The 26614-nt window shown below is 36.3% G+C and overlaps 3 protein-coding genes across 5 annotated transcripts; all 3 read left to right on the top strand.

The window, feature by feature from the left end:
* Positions 1–1978: 1978 nt before the first annotated feature.
* On the top strand, positions 1979–8123 carry LOC106173915 (beta-1,3-galactosyltransferase 5-like). Its single transcript, XM_087000706.1, has 2 exons — positions 1979–5666; positions 6086–8123. Exons 1-2 carry the CDS (start codon positions 5552–5554, stop codon positions 6946–6948), a joined length of 978 nt encoding a protein of 325 aa, XP_086856832.1. The 5' UTR covers positions 1979–5551; the 3' UTR covers positions 6949–8123.
* Positions 8124–8190: 67 nt separating this feature from the next.
* Positions 8191–14186, top strand: LOC106173914 (bifunctional FAD diphosphatase/FAD synthase). Of its 3 annotated transcripts, none has more exons than XM_013555249.2 (14): positions 8191–8300; positions 8881–8951; positions 9412–9506; positions 9753–9876; positions 10169–10281; positions 10557–10697; positions 10872–11020; positions 11193–11281; positions 11639–11765; positions 11916–11996; positions 12332–12436; positions 13133–13254; positions 13428–13569; positions 13764–14186. In XM_013555249.2, exons 1-14 carry the CDS (start codon positions 8296–8298, stop codon positions 13897–13899), a joined length of 1500 nt encoding a protein of 499 aa, XP_013410703.2. In that variant the 5' UTR covers positions 8191–8295; the 3' UTR covers positions 13900–14186. The 3 variants fall into 3 exon arrangements, with proteins under 3 accessions (XP_013410703.2, XP_013410704.1, XP_086856830.1); XM_013555250.3 differs by lacking the exon at positions 8191–8300 and adding an exon at positions 8594–8612; XM_087000704.1 differs by lacking the exon at positions 8191–8300 and having other exon boundaries at positions 8619–8951.
* A 359-nt stretch (positions 14187–14545) lies between these two features.
* LOC106173897 (3-ketoacyl-CoA thiolase, mitochondrial) lies at positions 14546–26609 on the top strand. The gene is made up of 11 exons (XM_013555223.2): positions 14546–14731; positions 15859–16025; positions 23369–23497; positions 23793–23909; positions 24462–24609; positions 24796–24855; positions 25172–25284; positions 25547–25649; positions 25905–26002; positions 26203–26357; positions 26476–26609. Exons 1-11 carry the CDS (start codon positions 14719–14721, stop codon positions 26555–26557), a joined length of 1185 nt encoding a protein of 394 aa, XP_013410677.1. The 5' UTR covers positions 14546–14718; the 3' UTR covers positions 26558–26609.
* The last annotated feature ends 5 nt before the right edge of the window (positions 26610–26614 follow it).

The following is a 26614-nucleotide window of genomic DNA, read 5'->3' as shown; positions in this document are numbered from 1 at the left end:
CCAGCATGATAGGAAATGAAAAAGAGGAGAAAAGTTAAGTTCTTGCCTGACAATTAGTTTGGTTAAAAAATTAGGACATTTCTGTTCCTTGCTTCATGTGTTGTCAGTTGTCTGGGTGTGCAATGTGTGCTTTTCTAACTAATCGAATATTTCTTTGGATAAATTTAACATGCTGCAAAACACAATCTACGAAAGCGTGCTCTTGCCAATTTAATCGCTTTATTTTCATTTCGAAATTTCGAGTTACTGGGTCAGTACCAAGGAATCTTGACTTAATAACTCAACAAATATTGAATTATTAACTCGAATTTTTAAAATGTAATTAAACCTAATTGACAGCAATGTGCTATAATACATATTCCCTTATTTTAACACACGATAAAATTCTGGCTTTTCTTAGCTCAAACTTTTAAGATAGCCATTTAAATAACTCTTTTGGGCTATGAATTAATGAATCGCGTAAAAAACTGTGTTTTCCATATCTACTCTCCTAGGTTTTCATGGACAAGGATGAAAGTTTGACACTAAAATGGATATCAGACTACTTCTGCCCATTTTTATACAGTTTTATTCAAAACATTCACAACATAATGTTATAGTGATGAATAACGACAGCAGTTTGAAGCTTTCGAACGTTTATTCACCGACTCTTGCTTCTTACAACTTCACAAATATTTATACTCAATTTCTCCGTACTGATCACGCATTTACTTGTTTTCTTTTCCATTGTCTTTGCGTGATTACAAAATATTTTCCATTCTCATGTTGCAAGTCACTATGCAGCATTTCCTTATTAGGTAATCCCTAAGAAACTTGTTTTCAATTAAAGATATCTAAAATATTATTTGGATTACTCATATTTGGACCTTATCCAAAACTCAGTTATCATGTGATAAATAGATGATCAAAATTATTTTATGTAATGAAATTAACCAATCACATTAACTGTTACTGACTTTGACCTTTTCCATCTTTTTCTGACACTAAAAACATGTTCTACACTTGTTGACTCTTGGAGAAACTTAACTTACACTCAATAACTCTTTGTCTTTTTACTCTTTTGATTCCGCTTTAATTGCTATCTGTAATTAGTGAAAGTGTAAGTAATTTGCTTTACAACATACACCCCTTCTTCAAAAGAATTCGTCCTCGAATTCTAAAACTTTACAACATACGCTCCTTTTTCATTTTTTCTAAAGCAAAGCAAATACTAAATAACATAAAATACTTAAATTTTCAAAAAAAAACTTAAATGATAAGGTCACATATATGTAATCAATTTAAATGTTATACGCAAGTTCATCAATTTCTGCAAAATAAAATAAAACAATAATACAATTAATGATAACTTTCGTTAAACACTTCATGTCTATCATAAAGTCAAGCAAAAATATAACTAAGAAAAGTAATTCTATATAAGTTACGTATACTTAAAATTAAAAACACATTCGACATGAAACCAAAAATATTAATTTGAATCTCTTATTATGGCTGTGAAACACTTTATTATACAGTTTTCTCTTTCGGTTGTCATTAAAACATAGTAGGAATGTGCTACGTAAGACAATAGGGTTAGCTACTCCCTGTCCAATGAACAGCAATCACCACAACGTTGCGACCCGCGCATCGTTCATGATGAAGTACATATTCATCTTCATATTTGTCCACATTGTAGCTCTCCTCTGTGATGACTATAAGAGAAACACTTGATCATATCAAATTCAATCCACGAATTTTTATAAAATTATACCGATAAATAATTAAGTCGCAAAATGTGAGGATCTTCCTTAATGCATATCATCAGTTTCATGTCATCAATATTAAAAACCAAATACACTTTTTATATAACAATAATCAGCTGTTCAAATATTGATAACCAACAATCATAAGATCAATATGTAATATGTTTTTAACATGCAGTTACATTGTAAAGTAATTAAAATAAAGCATGTTAACAAATGATCATGGTTAACACACAATAAAATGCTCATCATTATATATGATAGTACATATTGATTAAAAAAATCATAATATTTGTCAAGACTTACAAGTGTCATGTTAATTCCGTGCATCTCGCACACTCTCAATAATAATAATCTGAAATGTCTGAAATTATTGAAGTAACAATAAGAATGAATCATAAAGTCATTAATATGTTGTGATCATACACACACTTCTTATACCAAAAGTTCACTCGCAAAGATTAATGCCTTATGTTTATTTAAGACACGTGTAGCAAGTCAAGTCAAATTCACTTTGGATTGAAATTAATCTGCATTGTGATCAAATGGTTCGAACTGAATATAGAAAAGTGCACAATCATGTTTAATGCGCAAAAATGTACAATATTTGTTCTTGAATAATTTTCTGGGTTTAAAAGCTGTGAAAAGTGACAATGGGATAACTCGTTCCAAAATAACGTTTTTGTTTATCATAATGTTTATAATTGTCAAGCCATGTCAATGTTTTGACAGATGTAGTCTGTAGATACAAAAACTTAAATGAACTTGTCGAAATTATTATAGTTATTACTTCATTTTGTAATAAGAATGAATCTGTGGTCATAAGTTCCTTCGGCTTATTAATTGATTTTGTTGCGAAATTTTATGATCACTACGGTAAAGTAAGCACTATATCGTTTACGTATACTTTTTTAAGTAAAGCCACTATTAGTGCCAATTACCTGACCTTGATAAACAGACCAAATTTCATCACGAGCAATAAGCTCTGTATCCCGAATAAATATTTGAGGTGAATCATCTGTAGGAATATTTCGTCTGCTAGAATAGCATCTGCCATACAAGTATTGGTTTGCTCTTAATTGTCTCTTGTTGTTTGAGCCATGTTTAGCAATCTCAAATGATAACATATCTTTGGCAAGAAAATGAGAAAAAAAATTGTTAATATAACTGAAGAAGAGCTGATTCTGAATTTAAAGGTTCACTAAATAAATCATTGTGTTTCATGTTGAAAATATACATGGTGAACAGAAATATGCAACAAACCAAATTTAATGGATATAGCTGTGCTGTCTAATGTCAATATGACATTTCTATAGGACATTGACGATGTTTGCCCCTGGGTGGATGGTGTGAACCCATCGGTGTCTACGCTCCTGCCGCCGTCATCACCATAACTGTATCGCCGTTCCACTTGCCTCGGTAGAGCGGGGATCGATTTTTCCTCCACCACTTGTTATAGTGATGAATAACGACAGCAGTTTGAAGCTTTCGAACGTTTATTCACCGACTCTTGCTTCTTACAACTTCACAAATATTTATACTCAATTTCTCCGTACTGATCACGCATTTACTTGTTTTCTTTTCCATTGTCTTTGCGTGATTACAAAATATTTTCCATTCTCATGTTGCAAGTCACTATGCAACATTTCCTTATTAGGTAATCCCTAAGAAACTTGTTTTCAATTAAAGATATCTAAAATATTATTTGGATTACTCATATTTGGACCTTATCCAAAACTCAGTTATCATGTGATAAATAGATGATCAAAATTATTTTATGTTATGAAATTAACCAATCACATTAACTGTTACTGACTTTGACCTTTTCCATCTTTTTCTGACACTAAAAACATGTTCTACACTTGTTGACTCTTGGAGAAACTTAACTTACACTCAATAACTCTTTGTCTTTTTACTCTTTTGATTCCGCTTTAATTGCTATCTGTAATTAGTGAAAGTGTAAGTAATTTGCTTTACAACAATAACTTTTAACAAATTTTTTAATCATTAAGTAGAGCTGCAGTGACTCCTGTCTAGCTCTCTGATTCAAATGTTTTAAATACATTTTTAAAACAAAATCAAGTAAAAACGTGATTTGCACCTACGTCAAATAAGTACTGTACGCATAGTAATTCACTCTATATTAATGCGCTCCACGTCAACGAAGTTTAAATGTTGAGCTGTCAGATCTGGAGCCGGAGCAGCGGATTTGCTCTTTCACCATACTTTCCCGCGCCTCTAAACTTGTTGCTGCTTCTCACAGAAAGGTGCACTTTTAGAAAGTGCAAATCACGGGGGAATGGTTTTGCATATTATAAGACGTATTCGTAATAATAGCTAGCGTTTTCACTCTGTATGACATCATTTAATATGTCTTCATCATCGTAGTCATACCACTCTATCAATAACTCCTTCGTTGGACATTTCCTCGGATGATGCGGGTGATTTACTCTTCTCCAATATTTTGTCATTTCTGAAGCAGATAGACGATGGACAGTGATGAGAAATCGAAATCTACAGTCGCTGTAGGCATACCAGTAGGCACCGAACCCTATGTAATGACTAGCGGGTACTCCACTTTTGTTTGCACATATACCGATAAAAACATCCTCCATACGAAAGAATCTCGTCGTCTTCGATGTTTGGTAAATTGTTTTTGTTGCTGGCATTGACAAAACAAATCCTGACCCAGAACAATATGGAGGATACTTGTCTCCTGCATATTCCTCCAGCGATATCTCCCACTTCGCCGCTTTTTTCAACTTCCCTTTTCGAATTGGCGTGAGATCGCGTTCACTGTTGCCAACATAAAGCATTTTCTGTTTTTGAAGTGGGAGCGCCTTCAAGTATTTGACTAAATTCATGTAATTCACAAACATGTCGTCGTCTGTTTTCATTACAAATTTTGCTCTGCGACAAAATGTCGACGCCCACCTCAGTCCCATCACAGTTTTCACTGTCAAGTTATCGTAAGAGTCGTGGAAATCAATTTGTACCAGGTCACCATACTGTGCCTGCTCTTCTTGAAGTTTCCGTTGGGTGTTTGTGTCATTGCTCCGCCCCATGATGTAAACCGTTCTGATTTCTGTTCCATTAACAGTTTTTGTACTCCCCCACGTTCTTCTGATAAGACGGCGTCTCTTAATCCCGGTAGGTTTTGAGTTGATCAGAACTATCAAAAACAGGTCTCCTTTTGTCTCTCTTTTGCACACCTCTTTGTTATTTAATAAGTATTGATAATTCTTGGTGTGGATCCAGTCTCTTGATCGTCTGACGGCACTAATGACTGTCTTATATTGTTGGGATCGGTCATGTAGCCTGAAGAGGTATACCAATACAAATGTTATTACAAGTAAACAAGCAAAATTGAAACCTAAAAACAATGACGACGATTGCCTTCTGCTAATCATTGACACTGCTTGGAAAATTACCGTTTGGTGCCACCTTAGTCAAATCACTCACTCCAACCATAGTAAGAAATGGTGTTTTGATGTTTATCACTATCAGTGAAACAGCGTAATCCTCTCCCTCCCCCAACTTCTGTCACCTGTCAAACTCACACTGCGTGTATAACAGCATCATAATGATTTTACATGACGGAACCGGGTAAGATTCAATCCCGGATTTTCATATACCTTTAATTTAATTAATTTCTTTTATACTCTGGATAATACGGTATTAATGAGAGCATGGTCAGATTTGTTTTGGTCGTTGAAAAACAGTTAACTTGACGGAAACAGTTTAGTCGGACTTGGCTGTTCTCATCACTTGACGCCGTCATATTCTATGCTCTATAGAGAATATACATAATGATCAAATTTCTTTCTATTTTTATACAACTGCGTCAAACACCAGTGACTTTCGTAAATCCTGTTGGTCGCAGTTCACGTGCATGTGTGTATACGGTGTCTGAGAGAGCAACAGGTGAGCATGGCGTTAAGCACTGTATTAAGTTGTTATATAGGCCTACTGTACAGCTTAAGGTGGGTGTCATTAGCGTCTAAATGGAGAAGCCTACTTTTCAAGGGGCTTTGAAAATTAATTCATTTTTAGGATTCTTATCAACATGCATTGTCGAAAGTCCAGATTGTTGCGTCTTTTTACATTAATTGGGATTGCTGTACTGTTTACTATTATACTGGTGTATCTTACTCACCACGTTGACCACACGGGTATTACTCAGAGACGCATTGGCCTTACGGTTTTTCAAAGCACCAACAAAACAGAAGATCACTTGAATTTCGGAGAAAACAGACTGTGGATACACACAAGACCTTACCAATACTTAATGAATATTGAAAAGGTGTGCGCAAAATCTAACGTAAGAGATTTGTTTTTGATAGTTTTGGTCCTTTCGAGGCCCGATGGATTTAAAAGACGTCACCTAGTCAGAACTACATGGGGGAGTCCTAAAACCGTTAATGGAACAGAAATCAGAACAGTTTACATTCTTGGGGGGAGCAATAACACAAACACCCAACAGAAACTACAAGAAGAGCAGGCACAGTATGGTGACCTGGTACAAATTGATTTCCGCGACTCTTACGATAACTTGACAGTGAAAACTGTGATGGGACTGAGGTGGGCGTCGACATTTTGTCCCAGAGCCAAATTTGTGATGAAAACAGACGACGACATGTTTGTGAATTACATGCTTTTAGTCCAGTATCTGAAGGATCTCACACCACAGGACCAAGAACTGCTTTATGCAGGTAGTATAAATGGCAACCTCCATCCAGTTCGGGTAGCAGAATATGTTTCGGAGAAGAAATGGGTAGTTCCAGTAGAGGAGTACCCGGATGAGGACTACCCGCCATACTGTTCGGGGGGAGCCTACGTGTTGTCCGGTAGAGCAGCGAAATCCATCTATGAAACCTCAAAAACAACGCCGTTTTTCAGAATGGAAGACGTCTTTGTCGGTATATGTGCAAACAAAACGAGGATATATCCAACCGACTACATCGGGTTCAGTTCCAGCTGGTTCGCTTATAGCGACTGCAGGTTTCGTTTTCTCATTACTGCCCATGATAGTTCTGTCAAAAATTTCATCAAAAATGTTTGGAAAAGAGTTAACAGCGAACGTAAACCTAAAAAATGCCCAACAAAGGAATTATTGATAGAATGGTACGACTACGACGATGACTATATCTTATACAATGTCAGACAATGGGAAAATGCCTCCTATTATTACGATTACACATTGTAGAAAATGTTTGTCTCATGTTTTCAGTTTGTCCTCTTATGTGGTACTAGATATATTTATAAATTATAAATTGTATTGCATTGTATAAAACACAAGGTGGATTGACATCGTTCCAATCCAAAGTATTAAAGAAGGTGTCCTTCTTTTGTCTTTCAAACATGTATTTGTATCGGGTTGTTAAAGAATAAAACAATTTTTTTAAAATCATGAACACTGCTAGATGCGGAATGTTTTGGAAGCAACCCCTCCTGTAAGCCTGTAAAGGGAAGTATTATAAGATAAACGAGACTGTGAAAGGTACAGGTGTCTTTGGGGCGTGGGAGAAGATTACGGTCACATACCTGTAGGCGGGGCCACGGAGGAAGTGGGGGCCTTATAGCCTACGTGATGCGTTTGAAAATGTTAGTCGAAAAATACTGCAAAGCTACTTAGGTATTTTTCCTTATCATTCAGACGAACTTATAAATGGTAAAACCTCTCAAATAAAAATACCTAATGTCTAAAAAATTGGCGGTCTTAATGTACGGTCACAGAACTAGCTTATTTCATTTGAAATGGTATTTAAAAAAAGGCAAATCAAAGTACATCGACGGACCGAGCAATGGTTCTTGATTAGGATATTTTTTTCTCGAGCGAAGTTAAAAATAGCACGAGATTCTGGGGTAGAATAGGCCGTCTTTTAAACTTGAAAAAAGACTCGCTCTCCATATTTGTTATTCTCTCTCACTCTATTGTCCAGCCAATCTACCAGTTTTACAAAGAAAATATTTAAAAACAGTTTTCTTTGCACTGAAATAAAAATACACGCTTGAAGAAAAGTAATTAGGTACATTGAATACCACGCGTCATTATATTAAATTAATTTGTTCAGATGAATTATAAATAAGTATAGTAAAAACGGTTAAACGGTTCTGTATAAAAGAAGAAAAAAATGAAATCCTATAGCCGGAAAATTTATTGAATTTTAGTCATTGTAAGAGGGTTAGTATCTTGTTAGAGATATGAGGGTACATGTACATATGGTAACGCAGAAATAAATTAAAATTAATATTCTCAAATTATAGCCTATCAAATAATCGACATTTATAGGCTCATATTTTACATTTTTACAGCTACCCCTTGTTAAGATCCATTTCCATAGTAAAAGCGTATAATTTACACTTAAAGTTAATGTAAACCGACGTCATCCTTTTATGCTATCTAAAGAATTTAAACGCGTTCCTATTTCTCTGCTTAGGCGCGCTAGCGTGTCACCAGATACCGCAGACTGGCCTCTTTTATTGTACAGCGCGGCTGCCGTCACCGAGCGTTAATAAAATCTGTTCAGTGGTTGAAGATAACTGTGGATCCATGAGGTAAGTACCACATATGATATTACATCTGGGCTTCCTCGTGTCTCAGCTCAAGCCGGTGTGACAGGGATGGAAGTCCGCTAGGAACCGCGTACTCCGTTCCCCATGCTTTGCACAGGTGATATTCGCCCCATATACTAACCCCAATTCCAACTAACCCTAACCCGTACTTATCATAGGGGACCCAGGACGTCCATTCCTGTCACACCGGTGTTGACAGTGCTAAAGTTGTTGAAGCTTGAACTGCACCTTAGTGTAGACCTACTCCCGCCAGGTGGCGTAGGTTTTGTACCCGCAGTTCCGGAAAGGCTTCCGGTAAATTCACAACAGAACTTCACAGTACAAGCGCGACATTCAGAATTGCATAACATTCAGAATTGCATATCAATTGTTTGCTTTCTGGAATCTGGGGAGTTTCTCTTTACAAACGTTACAAACGTTACGCATATTTATATTACGGCCAGGATAGTTATGGCCTTGCGTAATTAGTGAATACTCGTAATATGCTACGTTCCGCGCACCGTAGAGTGCTGTGTATATCTGATCATCTTGTTTCAAAGCAATTTCTTTGTTATCCATGTAGCCACGCATCTCAAGTGAAGCGTCTCTCATTCCTACCGAGTATGGAGGCTTCTCCGACGGTTGGCATTTTAAGTAAGTATCTTGTGAAATTTTACCCGATTCCCTCCTACTAGTAGGGTGCCCTGTGTCCCCATACAGGTAGATTAAGTTCCAAGGAACCTCTGGCACAAGTACAGTGGACTTGTTATTTACAAGGCCCACTGTACTAGCACATTAATTCATCTTGGCTGAAGAAAATACAAATTATTTACCATGTTTTTACCAGTTTTATCACTGCTCTAGTTCCAAACACAGGTAATGAATTTGTGAATTTATTCAGATATTTATTTAGCCTAAAATAAAATTCAATGTACAGTTTAGCCAGTTAAATTTAGTATAACAGTTAAATATCTCAGTAACACTATTTATTAACACTATTTCAGTGTTATTTGTATGATTTGAAGATTTGACATTGGTTGCCCTTGTATAAATTTGTTTATTATTATATATTATTATTATTATTATTATTATTATTATTATTATTATTTTGCAGTTATTGGTGATGAAATCCTGAAAGGGCAAACTCAAGACACCAATTCACATTTTCTTTGCAAAAGACTGTTTTCACTTGGTGTCAAAGTCAAAAAGGTAAGAAATTGGAATGAGTTTGACTACATGTATCAGGAATTAATGGCTCTTCTTAGTTACAGGTGCTTAAGATACATGCAACAAGAAAATTACTCTATAGTCAGTAAAGCTAACGCTGCATAAAGATTGACAATTAAGCCACTTGCGGGGCAAACTTTTAAAGCAACATTACTGTCCAAACCTGTTGTCCTTCTGCCAAATGAAATCTGTATTTTTTCATTGATGTGTTTTTGGCTTGTTATGCAGATAACGACAGTTGGAGATGAGCTTGATGAAATAGCCAATGCTGTGAAGCAGTTTTCTGCTGCCTACACTCACGTCATCACCTCGGGGGGCATAGGGCCAACACATGACGACCGCACATTTGAAGGTGATTTATATGATTAAACAAAGTCAACGGGATACCATTATTTTAGGATAATACTAGGATAATATATTTTGATGCACTTTATATAACCAGTTGTGATATTTAATTAAACACTTAGTGATATTTATTTTTTGTTCCTTCCCTAATGAAAAAGTCCTATAGGATCCTATTAGATCCTAAGGGAAATTGGGCCAATTTCCTATAGGATCTTATAGGATCCTTTAGGATTTTTTTGTAAGGGTTAGTGGAACCTCAACCTTATGGCTTAAATAAATGGATCTGCTTATTTCTACAGCTGTAGCCAAGGCCTTTGGTGAAAGTGTGGAGCCGCATCCTGAACTGGTAGCATTATGTCAGCATTACTTTGGTACAGATGACCTCAAGTCCCCTAAGCTGAAGTTAGCACATGTAAGTCAGCTAGTTAGCTAAGCTGAAGTTGGCTCATGTAAGTCTGGAAAGCAATGTTTCATTGTTTTCTTTGAAGTGATTTTGCCACTGTAGGCACAATGTCATATTTCTGGTTTCAAATATTTAAGTATTTTCAAATTTCTTTTAACAAATACCATTGTCACAGTCATAGTTTCTTTTTTCACAGTACAATAGGCTCATGATGACATTATTATCAAGGAAGACACTTAATGTGACAAGCTAATCATGATGTAATGTTGTTGATTTATTTTTAGATTCCAAAGTCAGCTAAACTTCAGTATGGTTCAGATCCGGCTACTGGCCAGAAGACCAAGTATCCTCTTGTATCCATACACAATGTGTACATGTTTCCTGGAGTTCCCTCCTTGATGGAGAGGGCTTTTGTCATGTTAGAGGTAACTTAGATTGCCAGGGATTGTGTTTGGTTTTCTTTGAATTATAGATTTTGAAAATCCTCAAGACAATTTAACATTATAAATTTGTCAGTTGAAGCCTATTGTAATGTCTGACATCTACACAGTAAGATTTGACATTTTTCAGGATTAATATTCATTATTCACACATTCCAGGGACTTTTCCACAATCCTGACTCCAGTGTTTACACTAAAGAGCTGTACATTAATATGGACGAATTTAGCATTGCTGATGCATTTAACAAAGTTGACGAGAGATACAGAGATACTGTGATTTTAGGATCATATCCAGATTTTCACAATAGGTAAATATTATTTATGTCTTATAGTAGGTGTATAGCTGATGTAATTAAATATCTGGACTATTTCAGACATCTGGATATTGGTAGAAAATATTTTACTAGTTTTCAAGTCATTCATGTCATTTTTCATTCTAAATCCTGTTCAGTTTTTCTCAAAGGATATGATGTTATTTAGTTATTACAAGGTGAAGGTTACACTTGAGGCCACAGATAAAGGGAAACTTGATGAAGCAACTTATTTTCTACAAGGATTATTACCAAAAGGTATGCTTATCTGTACTACATAGATTCTCTTTAGATACTGAGGTCTGTCAACTGGTCTTATTTCATACACATGTTCATGATTGCATGTTTTATCAAACATTTAAAAGGGATTTATTTTTCATTTCTTATGTCAGTGTTATCACATAGGGCAATTCTCAGGAGAAGTAAATGTTGTCTTGAATAATTATTCCTTACATTATAAAGGTGGTTGATATAATGTTTCTTCCTTGATGGCATTAACTAGAATGTTTCACTTGAAGGTAAAGCATGTCAACTTTTTAATCACTGACCTTCCACAAGTTCGTGTTTCTTTTTTTAAAAAAATCTCAGATATCCAGTGATTGTTTTCCATTTCAGAGGCCCTAGTGAAGTATGAGAAAGATCCCCTCAGTCATGCTGTTGAAGAAGTATATAGCCAAGCTGAGACATGGCCAACAGTTAAATCATCTCTCAGGGTCTTAGAGGAATGTTTAGAAAAATATAGGTAAATTTTGTTGGATCATTTGATAAGCTGTTCATCTCTGAAACTTGTGATGTTTGAAAAATGTCCATCAGCATTAAAAGCAATTATTAACCATTATTTTATTCATAAGTAACATATAAGAAGGTATTGATGTATGACATCTTGTTTTAGTTTAGATGAGGTATGTGTTGGCTTTAATGGCGGAAAGGATTGTTCAGCATTGCTGCATCTATTCTACACTGTGGTTAAAAAGTAAGTTTAACAAAAAGATGATTGACACTTAATAGTTATACACTAGCATAGTATCTCGGAGGTTTTTTCATTCATTTGTATCCAATTAAAGAAAGAGTTTTGATTGAAGAACATTGGATTACCAACATGTTATGTGTTAAAAAGATTCAATTCAAAACTGCACAGAGTGTATAATGGCAAGTAATTAGATGAAATAAACATTTAACTAGTAAACATATTTGATTTCGTTGATCAGATTTTGCAAAGTATGTGTTTTAATACAGAAACAATCTTTCATTTCATTAGTTTATGTACATATATTGTTTGAAAAATAAAATATTGTTTTGTGATGTTAGGAAGTATGCTGACCAAGTTGTTGATGCTCCTCTGAAAGCATTGTACATAAGAAGCAGATCCCCATTCCCAGAGGTAGAATTATTTATACAACAGGGAGTTGATAGGTAAGTTGACTGTATTTATAAAGCAATACAATCTGACAAAATCTGTTGGTCCACAAAGTCATCATCATCATCTGCTAATCACACTTGCTGTTGCTATAGGCAGCCACAACCATCTCCATCTCTGTACCCTAAAGTTTGAAAGGTACCATTTGTTTAAACTTAACCTAAACTGTGTTGCACCATATTTTCTGTCACATTTTAGACTTTCTTTTCCATTTAAGTTTTATAACTGCTAGTTTTCCTACTTCACTCATGGTATATATAGATTTCAAAAACCTCTCAAAAATCTCTGGGGTGATCAAATCGCCTGAGTTTGCTATATTATTCACTGAAAATCCTTACTGTTTACATACTCTAACACCCCATTTCCATAGATTAGATCGACCTACTTTAGATCGACTTAACTCCCTGGGGGTTCACGCTAAATAGCTGTCAGCCGGGCGGACACGAAAGTTAATTACCCCCTTACTGCTTGTAGTAGGCGGGATGGACATTTAAGTCGGATTATCTGAAAGTAATCTAGTGAGACTCCCCGCAGGGATAGATCGATCTAAAATCTATGGGAATAGAGCCTAACAGAGCTTTTTTTAGTCTTTCTATAAGAAAGTACTTAAAAGACATTTTTACACATCCTTCAGTCAAATTATATATTTTTCTCATTTGTTTTATGCACTTTCTGAAATGCCTTTCTTTCAGGTATGGTTTACAGTTATTAAGATATGATGGAAGGATAAAGGAATGTTTGGGGGAACTTAAGAAAGATTGTCCACATATTAAAGCTGTTGTCATGGGAACTAGGAGAACAGATCCTTACTCAGGTACAAATATCTTCATTTGAGCTAAAATAATGGTCAGATAGAACTTTTTAAAAAAATAATTTTGCAGTTGGCAATGGATGTTCTCAGCAGTAAACTTTTGACTTAGCTAAAAAGTCACACAGGTCATTTGAGTATTGAAAATGATTTGATGATTCTGCTCTCATCTCTTTCAGTTCAGTTAGAAGCCTTCAGTATGACTGATCCAGACTGGCCACAATTTATGAGAGTAAATCCCATTTTGGATTGGTCTTATCACGATATTTGGAGGTTTCTCAGGGGTTTGAACCTACCTTATTGTTCCCTGTATGATATAGGGTAAGTTTCCTTCACCAAAATTCCAAATATGAAACTGAAATTCACTTACTTGATGTTATTGCAGGTAAATACATAAAACAGACTTTTTACATATTGATGTGACCAAAATAAAGGCTTTTGAAATTATCAAAAGAAAATAACAAATGTATTTATCCAATCTTTTAAAAAGTTTTTATTCTTATTTGATATTACAGGTATACGTCATTAGGAAGCATGGAGAACACCCACCCTAATCCAGCACTCAGATACATTGACCAGTTTGGACTTGCAAAATACAGACCAGCATATGAATTAGAGCAGGGAGATCTTGAGAGATCAGGGAGAAACTGAAATTTTAAACATCTTTTGACTGATTTGGGTATTGAAACAATGGAGCACAAAATATAAATTTTAATAATTTTATTCAAAAATTATGTAAGAGTTCTGTACACAAACTGTTTTTGTCATGACCATTCTGGAAATGTATTAGTCTGATAAATGTTTACTATCAGATTGTGAAGGTGAACTTGGAATGATACTACCTTTCTTAATTACAAGCATATACATACTCAGTATATATGTTGTAACTTTTTATTCAAGATGTTATAATTGGAAAATAAAAAGGAAGTGAAATAATGTGTGGTGTGTTAATGCCTCATATTAGCTCTTTTAATCATTCAAGTAAAGGGATGAATGAAATGTTGACACATGTAAAGATATTATTAAAAATGCAAATTATTCATATATGATAATAGTTCACTCATTAGCAAACTAATAAAGTCCTATATGGGGTGTTGTGAGGCCTTGGAAATATTTTTTTCTAATATTTATCAAATTATTATTATTATTATTAATTTTATTTATTTATTTATGTTTTTTTGGGGGGCGTCCGTGGAAATGACAAATGTCTTGAAAAAAATGTGAAGGACTCGTAAATGGATTTTTAAAATATCGTTCCTTGAACGAAGGTGAATTCAAAAATACTGGAGTGCACATTGCTCTGAATTCAGCTGTTGTTTTGAAAAAAAAAAAACTACGTGTTATTGTACTAAAGCGTGTCAAGGGCGTCTTCATAATGTGCAACAGGTGCGTTGGCTGTTTTCGTTAATCCTATTGGCCAGCTGCACGACTTCACTATCCAATCAAGTTTCACAGTATTGACAGAGCGTCATGGCGTCGAGAGGTGAGTTTCGTTTTGGACCGGCGTTTAGTTTTAGTTATACATTTTAAAAGTTAAAACTTCGTGTTTGTGCTACAAAAGAACATGTAAACAATTTGTAGAATCTAACTATGCATGTAAAAAAGCCTGTCATTTAACATAAAAATATCCCCGGCAAAAGTAACGACGCACTGACACGTGGGTCAAAGTCCAACTTGTGCTCTGACATGTCAGTTCTCTCAAGTCGATGTATAACTCGAAGGGGGGGGGGGGTAAGTCCTTTTAGCGCGCCTTGTCAAGAGTCAAACATCGTAAGGAATAGTTCTATGAATAGTTCTATGACTATGAATTCATGTCCAAACTTCAGCATTCTGAATGGTGGCTCCATGGCTCTGCTGGAGGGGGGGGGGGGGGGGGGTACTTTTTGTGACTCGGTGTGCTCGGCAAACAAAACACATAGTGACTGTAGTCGGTGGACCTCGTGCTAAACAGCAGTTTTATATGTAGGGATAACGGATGGGAAATAGCTTGCCAGTTTGGTTTGTGAAGTTTCATTAATTAACCGTTTATATGGTTTGGAGGGAGAAAGTGCTTCAAATATGATTGTACATGTAGTTTTTCATATTATTACAATAAAACCTTAGATATTTGTACGGGGCCGTAGCGATAACCCGAAGGTTCAATAGTCCGAAGGTTCATTGGTCCGAATGTTCACTATAAAACCTTCGGACCAATGAACCCTTGATTAAAAAATTGATGAAAATGTTACCACTTTTCGGACCAATGAACCTTCGGACCAATGAACCTTCGGACTATCGAGACGCCCCCATTTGTACATGCAGGTTTGTCAAATACAGGCCCTGCCATTTTATTGATTTCATTTTATTTTAATTATTATTTGTTTAATATACATTATTATTAATTATTTAATTTTTTTTTTTTGGGGGGGGGGGAGGGAGGGAGGGGTAGTACACACAGTACAGGTACCTGCTGGCAAATGGTCAGTTACTGCCCCCCAAAAAATAAACTTAAAATCATATACAGATTAAAATAAATATATGCATATCTAACTCTATCCATTAGTGTGTGAGTGTATGTGTGTACCCAAATAATTTTTTTGAATTGTTAACACACTACGTGCTTATTTACAGCTGTGTTCATCGTTGCTGCTAAGCGTACTGCATTCGGAACTTTTGGTGGAAAACTGAAAAATAAGACAGCAACAGACTTATGTGAAATAGCAGCTGCGGGAGCCTTGCATGCTGGCAATGTACATGCAGAAGCTGTAGATTCTGTCATTGTAGGGAATGTTTGTGCTGTGAGTTCTCTTTCCTTTCAGCTTTTATTTTTAAAGTCAAAATTTAAAGTTGGTTCTTAATGTCATTCTTTAGATATGCATCTACAGTTTTGTGCAGAGAAGATGCCATTACGGATACGCTTACTTCAAAAACGATTAACTTGTCTTACGTACGCCCCTTAAGAGGACAAAAGAATTGTGTGAAAATCCGTAGGCTAAAGGACAATGCCGACTTACGTACATCTTACTCACATCTTACACACATGCAGCGATGAGTAAGAAGGGGTGGGCTTACGCAAATGGGGTGACGGCGGGGTGTTTCTCGCCTTTCGGCAACACACAATCATGTGTGAAAACAGGCGTGATATATGATCTTGCTTAATTGTGGGTTATTAAATCGTCCTGTGTTACGCTGCGACGCGACCCTTTGCTCTGGTTAGAATGGGATGTTTAAGAGTTATTCACATTGATTTACTGATTTCTTGTAAATGATACCTTTGTCAACGAGTCGATGATACGTCACTGTGTTGTGGTCTATAATACTGCAGGTCCAGTTTCCCGCTAACTGTGATGCAACCCAGGCATAACTTTGACTAAGTGAGTCAGTGAGCCGACTTTAAAATGTCCAAAAAAATAAATAAATAAATAACATTTAAACCCAAAATAATTTCCCTTTTTTTCACCGACGTCAGACTAATCATACTGTTCAATCGGAGTAACATAAATGCGAAAACTCGTAATAAGTTTCACGGCACTTTCACGTCACATGACTGCGTACAAATTTAACGAAGGCCATTTGTGCCAAGGTAAACGCTTGGTTCATTTCCCCTAGCTTCCGGTTTTTAAGCCAATCAGTACTTCGTTGACATTTTACACTACACGTACGACTACATGTGTCAAATTAATGCAAAATGGCGGGAAAGTGGGCTGGAATAGCCGTCTTGATTTAAGCAGGAATTTGACCACTGTTGTGTGGCTCAGTTTATAGTGAAGGAGGTTTTATATCTTCTTCTGCTTGCTTGACTATCGCCAGAGGCTTAAGGTGTGAATATCACTGTAACACTACCTTTGTTAAACGCACAATTACAGGCCAGTCATTATCGGTGGGGTGAGGGGGGAGTTAAACGCTACATCTATTGTATTACAATATTTAGAGCCTGTGTCGGCTTTGACAAGAGTCAGTATGGTGAACAATTCTAGATAGTAAAGAGGTGCTAATAGTAATCCGTAATTATGCCGTTTCTGTAGCACATCCCTCCATCCTTGATTTTAGTTTGCTAACTAGTCGATACCCTATTTAGCGCAGTCTAATTTTAAGAGTATTGTGGTTTTTTTTTTTTTTTTACCCGTAAAAGCAACGTCCAATCCTATGTAATGAACATCAAACTTACAGATCACACCAACAACATAACATCTTAACGGAATCTCTTTCTGTAATGTTTGAGTTAATTGATGGTGGGAAAAGTCTTATTATTCAATGATTATAATAATTGTAGAAATAGGGCTACATGTAGTCGCACAAAAGCACATTCCTTAATACTGTGATCAGTTCCAGGGTGTAGGGTTTCGTATATTTTGAAACTGCACTATTAACTTACCAACTTTGGACAGCTGGCTTGCAGACAGCTCCGTGCTTTAGATTTCCTCTTGGGATGATAATTTCACTGTTGTCTGGTGCTGGTTTCGTATCGGCAGTTGCCGCAGGGAGCGTGATTGAAATCAAACTTGGCACATCTTGAAAGTTTAAGTCGGACAAAAGATTTTCAGGTGACACTTTGAATCAGAGCTGCCACGTAAGCTAACTGTTTAATTACTGCAACGTACAGGTAAATTGAGAGCTCCGATAAGATCGCCATCTTCCTATCTCTCCATCAACATATTTCTTGAGACTGCCTTTATTTTCGTTCACTGTTCAACAAGGATAACTATCAAACGAAGAACATTGTATGAAGAAGGGATTTTTATTTATTATTTTATTCATGAAACAATAAGAAATCTGCTCGTTTCAGCGGAAGAACGGGAATATAAAACTATTAATTTAAAATAAAGTTCTTTGAAAATTGCAATTTAAAATAAAGTTCTTAAAAAACTGCTTGCTTAAATCATTCCATCAAGATACACGTGAACTAAGTCTGGATCGAATAAGTTGTATGGATAATGTCATATAAGAATATTTGCTATATAAATATATGCCAGACATTTCCTTTATTGCGATAAATAAAATATTCTGATATAAATTCGAAAAAAAAAAAAACACAGAAGAAACATCCGTCGCCAGTAATAGGTGCTGGTGACAGTCCGTATCGGTAACGTATAATGTGACAGAACGAGCTTGCATGCACCAAACCAAGCAAAGTTCAACCAAAAAAATTGTAACATTTATTGGTAATGATAGCCGGTCAGATTTCATGAAAACATTATATAACCATGCTGTAGTCTTTGATCATTGTGTGGACACATATAAATTATTGTGATGTACAATTATGTTGCCTGCAAGTTCCTTCAGTTAAGAAAAACCCTTATCTATGGTGAATTTTAATGGCTTAATACAAGAGCATTTTTTATATGCTCGCTTTCGACCTGTTTTAAAGTTGTGGTTCATTAGTAAGACGTTGGTACCAAAGAAAACAGCTTAATTCAAATGAAGGTCTTCAAACTAATATGTAGAAGTGTTATATCCAGTTGCCGTTAGGATATTTCTTGTAACAAAATTGTAATGACGGTAAGCGAGCGTCGATATTCGTCAGAAACCAGGTGAGATCGTTGATTAGGGATGGTGGGTATAAATAATGGAAAAATGGTGCGTGGGTACAGCCATAATTTGACGTTCGAGTCACTCGATATTATCGTCGTCGTCTTAATCTCCGCTTCATAATTAAAAGTAAAGAAAAAAAAACGCGTTTGGATAGATTACCCGGTCCCTGTTGTTTTTCGTGATCGAAAAGGTTGGGGCAAAGCCAGGTTAAACTGCAATCAATTATATTCTCAAAATTTATAATAGTGTGAGCATTTCAATGTAATAATTTGAGCTGAAATTGATACCTCAAAGAAAAACGTAAAATACACCGTCTTATTTGGGTTATTGTACCACCAGCGTAGGCGCTGGCGGTACACATGGTTTTAGTCCCGACCCGTATGTTCCGCCGGCTCCTGCGGCTCCTGCGGCTCCTGCGGCTCCTGCGGCTCCGCCGCCAAGTCACCGTTACCGCTTCTCCTCCTAGACGGTAAGGGCCTCCATACCCATCTCTTGGATTTAGGTCACCTATAATCTCAACTCGTTCCACGTAAAATTTGGGCTTTGTCGGTATTGGGGTCTAGGTGTGGCACTCATTGCAATGCACCCTTGTCCAAAAATGGCAAAATTAAATGCTAATTATCTCCCCTACAGAAGGAATTATGGGAAAAATTTCTACAGACAGCTTTCCAAAAGTCATATGTGTAGATTTCAAATATGCCCTTGGATTTGACCTTTGACCTTTATTTTAAGGTCAAACGGGCCAAAATTTTCAAAAAAACAAAATTTTTGCCGAAAAAAAAATTATTTGCGGTCTTATTCAGACACCACACAGACTTAACTAATAATATTAATGGAAAGTGTTACCCTTCAGGTCATCTTTCATCTCCGTGAATTTGGGGTCAATCGGTGCATTTTCACGGGAGTAGCGGCCATAAGATATCGAAACTGAAAACTGTCTCTAATTCGGGAACCGTTAATGCTAGACACCCATTCTTTTTTGCATTTTGTAGAGCATGTAAAGCCCAACACTGGAGGTGGTCTCCGTTTTTTTGTATTCCATACGGTTTTCGAGTTACGCTGTATCAAAAAGTACATATTGGTGGTGAAAGCAAAATGTGCAGTACGGTAATGGATAATAAATTTTGAACTCCGGAAAAATAAAACATAAGGCTTGGCAAAGCAGACAACTTGTGGTCAAAAATGACATTATTTCAACAAATTTGAACATCTGGAACTTCAGAGCACCTCCCATTTCAAGAATTTTGACCAAAATGACCTTTTCTTTATTTTAATTAATTTTTTTTGTAGGAAATTTATGGCACATTATGGTAACTTCAAAATTATAACATTTAGTCCCTTATATCTCCAAAACTGGCAGAGATAGGTCCATAGTTACTATTGAACTTGAATAGGAAGTCATATACTGGCAATCTAAATGTGACCTTAAAATTGACCTTTGACCTACTTTTCACCATGAACTGAACTTTGCAAATTTTGCTTCCCATTTATCTCCAAAACTTGCAGAGATAGGTCCATAGTTACTATTGAAGTTGAATAGGAAGTCATATACTGGCAATCTAAATGTGACCTTAAAATTGACCTTTGACCTACTTTTCACCATGAACTGAACTTTGCAAATTTTGCTTCCCTTTTATCTCCAAAACTGGCAGAGATAGGTCCATAGTTACTATTGAAGTTGAATAGGAAGTCATATACTGGCAATCTAAATGTGACCTTAAAATTGACCTTTGACCTACTTTTCACCATGAACTGAACTTTGCAAATTTTGCTTCCCTTTTATCTCCAAAACTGGCAGAGATAGGTCCATAGTTACTATTGAAGTTGAATAGGAAGTCATATACTGGCAATCTAAATGTGACCTTAAAATTGACCTTTGACCTACTTTACACCATGAACTGAATTTTGCAAATTTTGATTCCCTTTTATCTCCAAAACTGGCAGAGATAGGTCCATAGTTACTATTGAAGTTGAATAGGAAGTCATATACTGGCAATCCAAATGTGACCTTAAAATTGACCTTTGACCTTCTTTTCACCAAGAACTGAACTTTGCAAATTTTGCTTCCCTTTTATCTCCAAAACTGGCAGAGATAGGTCCATAGTTACTATTGAAGTTGAATAGGAAGACATATACTGGCAATCTAAATGTGACCTTAAAATTGACCTTTGACCTACTTTTCACCATGAACTGAACTTTGCAAATTTTGCTTCCCTTTTATCTCCAAAACTGGCAGAGATAGGTCCATAGTCTCTATTGAACTTGAACAGGAAGTCATATACTGGCAATCTACATGTGACCTTAAAATTGACCTTTGACCTACTTTTCACCATGAACTGAACTTTGCAAATTTTGATTCCCTTTTATCTCCAAAACTGGCAGAGATAGGTCCATAGTCTCTATTGAAGTTGAATAGGAAGTCATATACTGGCAATCTTAAAGTGACCTTAAAATTGACCTTTGACCTACTTTTCACCATGAACTGAACTTTGCATAGTTTGCTTCCCCTTTATCTCCAAAACTGGCAGAGATAGGTCCATAGTTACTATTGAACGTGAATAGGAAGTCATATACTGGCAATCTAAGTGTGACCTTGAAATTGACCTTTGAACTACTTATCATCATGAACTGAACTCTGCTATTTTCTTTCTCTTTTAACTCCAAACCTGGCAGAGATAGGCCCATAGTTACTATTGAAGTTGAATAGGAAGTCATATACTGGCAATTTACTGTGACCTTGGAATTGACCTTTGACCTACCTTGCGATGAACTTAACTTTGATTGTACCATTTTTAGTAACATATATATTTTTTGCATATTTTGAAAATTCTTGTTGATTGCATTTTTACAGCTTGTCAAGCACAAGACTGGTGGCTGTGTTCCTTATTTTGTATATGTGGGGGTCTATATGAATGCGCTTGCTCCAGCTGGTGGTACAATATTCGGAGGCGATATCGCCTCTCTGATCCTCTAGTTCTTCCTTTATTTTCAATATTCAGAATCAACAACACATGGGAATTTCAAAATCTACAACACAATTTACAGCAAAAAAAAAAAAAAAACTGTAACTATGTGCGCAGCAAAAACGCCTGTTGAAACAATTTTAGGAGTGACATTAATTTGTAACCGAGCCTTGAGAACCAAGACATCGTGAAGAGAGAAAATGCTATCTTAAACCTAGGTCCCAACTACGTTTTGGACGCACGGTTTTTAGGCTCCTTGCGTCCGTCTAGGGCGTAGCTAAATCGCAGGGAGGGAATCAAATAAAGCCTAGATCCCAACCGAAAGTATGGGCTGCTATGCGTGGTCTACGGCCAAAAAATGGGGGAAAACGTGGGAGTTCGTGCGTGAGGAGCACGTCCATCGTGCGACTTTTGGAGGACGCAAACAGCACGTAGAAACTTTTCGACATGATCAACAGCCGCTTCGTGCGATCTTGCTACGTCCTAGCCGGACGCAAGGAACCTAAAAGCCGTGCGTGGAAAACGTAATTGGGACCTAAGCTTAACTTTTCGACATGATCAACAGCCGCTACGTGCGATCTTGCTACGTCCTAGCCGGACGCAAGGAACCTAAAATACCGTGTGTGGAAAACGTATTTGGGACCTAGGCTTTAAATACTAACTGAAGGACGAATACGATGAAAGCGTGCCACATATAGATAAACAATGATTGTGTGCAGTCGGGCAGATAATCAGATAAGCGGTTGGGACTTGGGAGATGACAATTAAAGCTGTCACTCAGCAGCATCGGTAGAGGGAGAGGTGGCAATTAAGGCTGTCACTCATCACCTAAAACGAGGCCAACTCAACAAACTTCCCTTACCCCAGCTGACTTACTCTAAGCATTGTGTCCTATTGTGTTTACCCTGTAATTATGTGCAATTTGCGATACGTAAGTTTATCCATATCCGTAATGTCACCTTCTCTGCACAAAACTGTAGTCCTTTACTTGTCCACTCCACAGTATGGGTATGACTAAGCTTTTAAGTGTCTAAGATGGAAGTATGTTGAGAACATTGATAATTCTGGCATTTTATGTCTTTTTTTAAATGCAGTATACTTAAAATAACATAGAGTAACAATGTTTTTGCTTTTTTCACCCCAAAGTTGCCCATGAAGTAAAAGCGCGGGTGCTAAGCTGACTTACATGTATGCCCAGCAGATTTAAGTGTGCAACAAAGTCTCACCAAATGGGCACATAAGTAAACTTAGCACATGTGCCATATTTATGGGCACATTTGGGTTTTCAGTTTTCAGTGCTGCTGGTTCTTTATATCTAGTAAACAATTTTTTATCTTTAGTTTAGATCATATAAACCTGTACACAACAGATGCTTCTCAATGGACATGATTACTAATAGAAATGCTCATGACATCATTATATTCAGTTGCAGTGTTAACAATTAAGGCTGGATCGTCTGCCCGGGGCTGACAACTTTCAGAACGGGCTGAGAAGTTTTCCCACCCGGCAGACATTCGAGCTAGCTACTTCTCAAGATGGCTGAACTTTCGGTCCAGCAACTAATTTTCCTAAGAGGCAAACACTGTTCAGTTGATACCTTTTATGCTGTTGTTCTTATTTTAAGACCTATAAAATGTCTGTTTCAGAGTGCAGCTGACGGTGCCTACATTTCCAGACATGTTGGTACTAGGATTGGTGTCCCCATCAGCAGCCCAGCTCTCACTGTCAACAGACTGTGTGGGTCAGGCTTCCAGGCCATTATAAATGGAGCCCATGTAAGTTAACGTATAAACCAGTAGACTTCAACCAGTTTTTGTAGTAAATGGAACACATGTAAATGAATATATGAACTAGAAAAGGTCAGCCAGTTTTCATGGTAAATAGGGCTCGTGAAAGTAAGCACACGAAGCAGCAGACTCCAGTCAGTTGCTGTATTGTTGACTTCATACATGTACAAGATATTACTTTTAAAGTATAAAGATTTCATTAATTTTGATGACTTACACAATGCTGTTTTTCCAGTGTATGGACAACCTGACTTCAACATTTGTTGTTGATATTTTATTGTAGGAAATCTTACTGAATGAAAGTCAAGTAGTTCTGTGTGGTGGGTCAGAGAACATGAGCCAGGCACCTTACGCCTTGAGGAACATGAGATTTGGTACACAGCTGGGGGTTGATTACAAGGTGAAGTTGACACACATTGTAGTTGGATCTGATTATAATTAGCGATACATTTTTAAAAGAGCTGGGCCCAGTTTTATAAAGGACGTTTAGCACTAACCATTGTTTAACTCTAACCAGACCTTAACAGTCTGTTAGTTAACTGACCTTTAAATAATTATTTAATCCAGTTAAACACTGGCCAGTTAACTAATTGGCTGTTTTCCGCCAGAATACTGTATATGAAACACAATTTGACCATCTTTTAGTTAATGGTGTTAGGAGAATTTATCCACTGGTTAAGCTTAACCACTGGTTAGTGCTAAACGTCCTTTATAAAACTGGGCCCTGGTCATTATTATCTCAAATGAAGGGATCTTTTTTTTTTAATGTTAACTATGAAACAATAGATATGTAACAAAGATATACAGGAAGAAGATTTTAATGGTGTCTGTTTCCCAAATATTTAATTATTTGATTAGTCAGTGAGGCCTAGAAGCTTGGAAATAGTCATTTGGATACATGTCTTTGAAGTGAGTTATCATCTGAACATTCCATCTTCTTTTCCACCATTAGCTTGAGGACACTTTGTGGGGGACCCTCACAGATTGGCAGATTAAGACGCCCATGGGTATGACAGCAGAGAATTTGGCTGATAGACACGGTATAACAAGAGCAGAATGTGATGCTGTGGCTTTAAGAAGTCAGCTTCGATGGGCTGAAGGTAAAAACCAAATACTTTTGTTTTTTGTTGATTTATTTTTTTGCCATTTGTTATGGTTTTGGTAGATGAATATTAAAGATACATTATAAAAGAGGACCTCTACTTTAAGTACATAACATTTGGATTATATTTAAAATTTGATTCAGGTAATAATGTTTGAAACATATTTTTGTATCATTATAACAGCTGCTGAACTGAGGAAATTTGATGATGAAATTGTGCCTGTCAGGCTTGAAGGGAAGAAAGGTAAGACATCTCCACAAGCAGAGGTTATCTACACTATATGACCTTTGATTGGAAAGTGCTCCTTATGACTTAAGATTAGAACAACCAATGGGATAATTTCTTGATAACAGCAGTAAAAAAATCTTTGAGAACTGGAACTGTCAGGTTGAGTTGTTTTTGTCAGTGAGGACCTTGGGTACAAATGGCAAAGATAAAGTGCTACTTTAGAAAATCAAAATAGCTCATTACATCCTTAGTGATGTTGTCATTGTTTATTTTTTAACTTGTATGTACCCTCATTGTTTCAGTTGTTTGTATGTTAGATTTTGTTTTTCAGGAGAAGAACTGTTTGAGAGGGATGAACACCCACGCCAAACAACAATGCAAGCATTGGAAAAGTTACCCCCTGTCTTCAAGAAGGGTGGCACTGTTACTGCAGGAAATGCTTCTGTAAGTACTTTTTTTTTCACTTCTGAAGATTATATTTTTTATTATGGTCTTTTAATTAGTTTGTAAATGCTTAAATAAATATCCTAGATGTTTCAACCAGAAAAAAAAAAACGTTTTGTCAACTTCAACTGGAGATCATTTCTACTGTTTGCTTATAAAATGTGAAAAGTTGCTTAACACTGATGTATTTATGGGTATTGATTGCTAAAGTTACTTTGTAACCATTCTAAGTTTTTGTCATTTTTGATTTATAATATTGCAGGGTATCTGTGATGGAGCAGCAGCTGTTGTGCTTGCTAGTGAAGAAGCAGTGAAGACTCACAATCTTACCCCTCTGGCCAGGTTGGCAGGATACCATGTTTCAGGTTAGTCCTCACATCTAACATTAAGTTGCTGATGAAAAATAATGACTGACTGCTGCTGAAATCCCTTTTTCTAGAATGGCCATTTCATGAAGTTAATCAATTTAATGTGACATACAAATATATAATATGGTCTCCTAAACCGACAGATATTTTGTAATTTTGTAACCTTCAGTTAGTAATTGACCTACTAAGGCATTGGTTTTTCTTGAGGAAATGTGTGAAAACATGCTACTTTACCTGTATGCATCTTTATAGGTTGTGATCCACATATTATGGGCATTGGCCCAGTTCCAGCCATTGAGGGTTTACTGAAGAAAACTGGAATGAAACTGGCTGATATGGGTTTGATAGAGGTAGGTGCACTATGTAGCTGCTGGATTACTTCTATATGTAGTTGCTATGATTATTTCAAAATTAACAGTTATGATATATCTGATGATTGATTTCATTATGTAAAATATATATTTTGTGCAAGTTTCTTTGTTGAATGTTTGAGTGAGCCGGGTTTTTTTTTTTTTTTTTTTTTACAATCTCAGTATGGTTTGTTTTTTAGGTGAATGAAGCTTTTGCTGCACAATATTTGGCTGTAGAGCGAGAACTTGGCCTGCATGTAGACATCACCAATGTCAATGGAGGGGCTATAGCCTTGGGTCACCCTGTGGGGGCTTCAGGAACAAGAATTACTACCCATTTGGTGTATGAAATGAGGTAAGACATTTCAGTTTAACATCTGCTGTATCTGAATATGAAATTTGAAATTATATAATTTTTTTTAATAAATCTAAAATACTTTGATGATATAAAGGACAATTTTTTATTCCTACAGACGCCGCAAAACAAAACATTCCATTGGATCAGCTTGTATTGGAGGTGGTCAAGGAATTGCCTTATTGCTGGAGGGTGTCTAAGGGAAAAAGAAGTCTCTTGGAACCTGATGCAAATGTTCTGTCGTTGAGCACAGTTTT

Source organism: Lingula anatina, chromosome 1 (genome assembly GCF_051362555.1).
Source record: "Lingula anatina isolate TDL-2025a chromosome 1, LinAna3.0, whole genome shotgun sequence".
In the NCBI taxonomy this organism is placed as follows: domain Eukaryota; kingdom Metazoa; phylum Brachiopoda; class Lingulata; order Lingulida; family Lingulidae; genus Lingula; species Lingula anatina.
This window is presented reverse-complemented; position numbering and strand designations above follow the sequence as displayed.

Excerpts from the sequence above, each read along its gene's own strand:
- LOC106173915 (XM_087000706.1), top strand. The coding sequence starts at position 5,552 with ATGATCAAATTTCTTTCTATTTTTATACAACTGCGTCAAACACCAGTG. Across the intron at positions 5,667-6,085 it reads GGTGTCTGAGAGAGCAACAG|TTTTGGTCCTTTCGAGGCCC; the intron begins GTGAGCATGGCG and ends TGTTTTTGATAG.
- LOC106173914 (XM_087000704.1), top strand. The coding sequence starts at position 8,801 with ATGCTACGTTCCGCGCACCGTAGAGTGCTGTGTATATCTGATCATCTT. Across the intron at positions 9,877-10,168 it reads TGACGACCGCACATTTGAAG|CTGTAGCCAAGGCCTTTGGT; the intron begins GTGATTTATATG and ends TTATTTCTACAG. Across the intron at positions 11,997-12,331 it reads TTCTACACTGTGGTTAAAAA|GAAGTATGCTGACCAAGTTG; the intron begins GTAAGTTTAACA and ends TTGTGATGTTAG.
- LOC106173897 (XM_013555223.2), top strand. Across the intron at positions 23,498-23,792 it reads CCATTATAAATGGAGCCCAT|GAAATCTTACTGAATGAAAG; the intron begins GTAAGTTAACGT and ends ATTTTATTGTAG. Across the intron at positions 23,910-24,461 it reads AGCTGGGGGTTGATTACAAG|CTTGAGGACACTTTGTGGGG; the intron begins GTGAAGTTGACA and ends TTCCACCATTAG.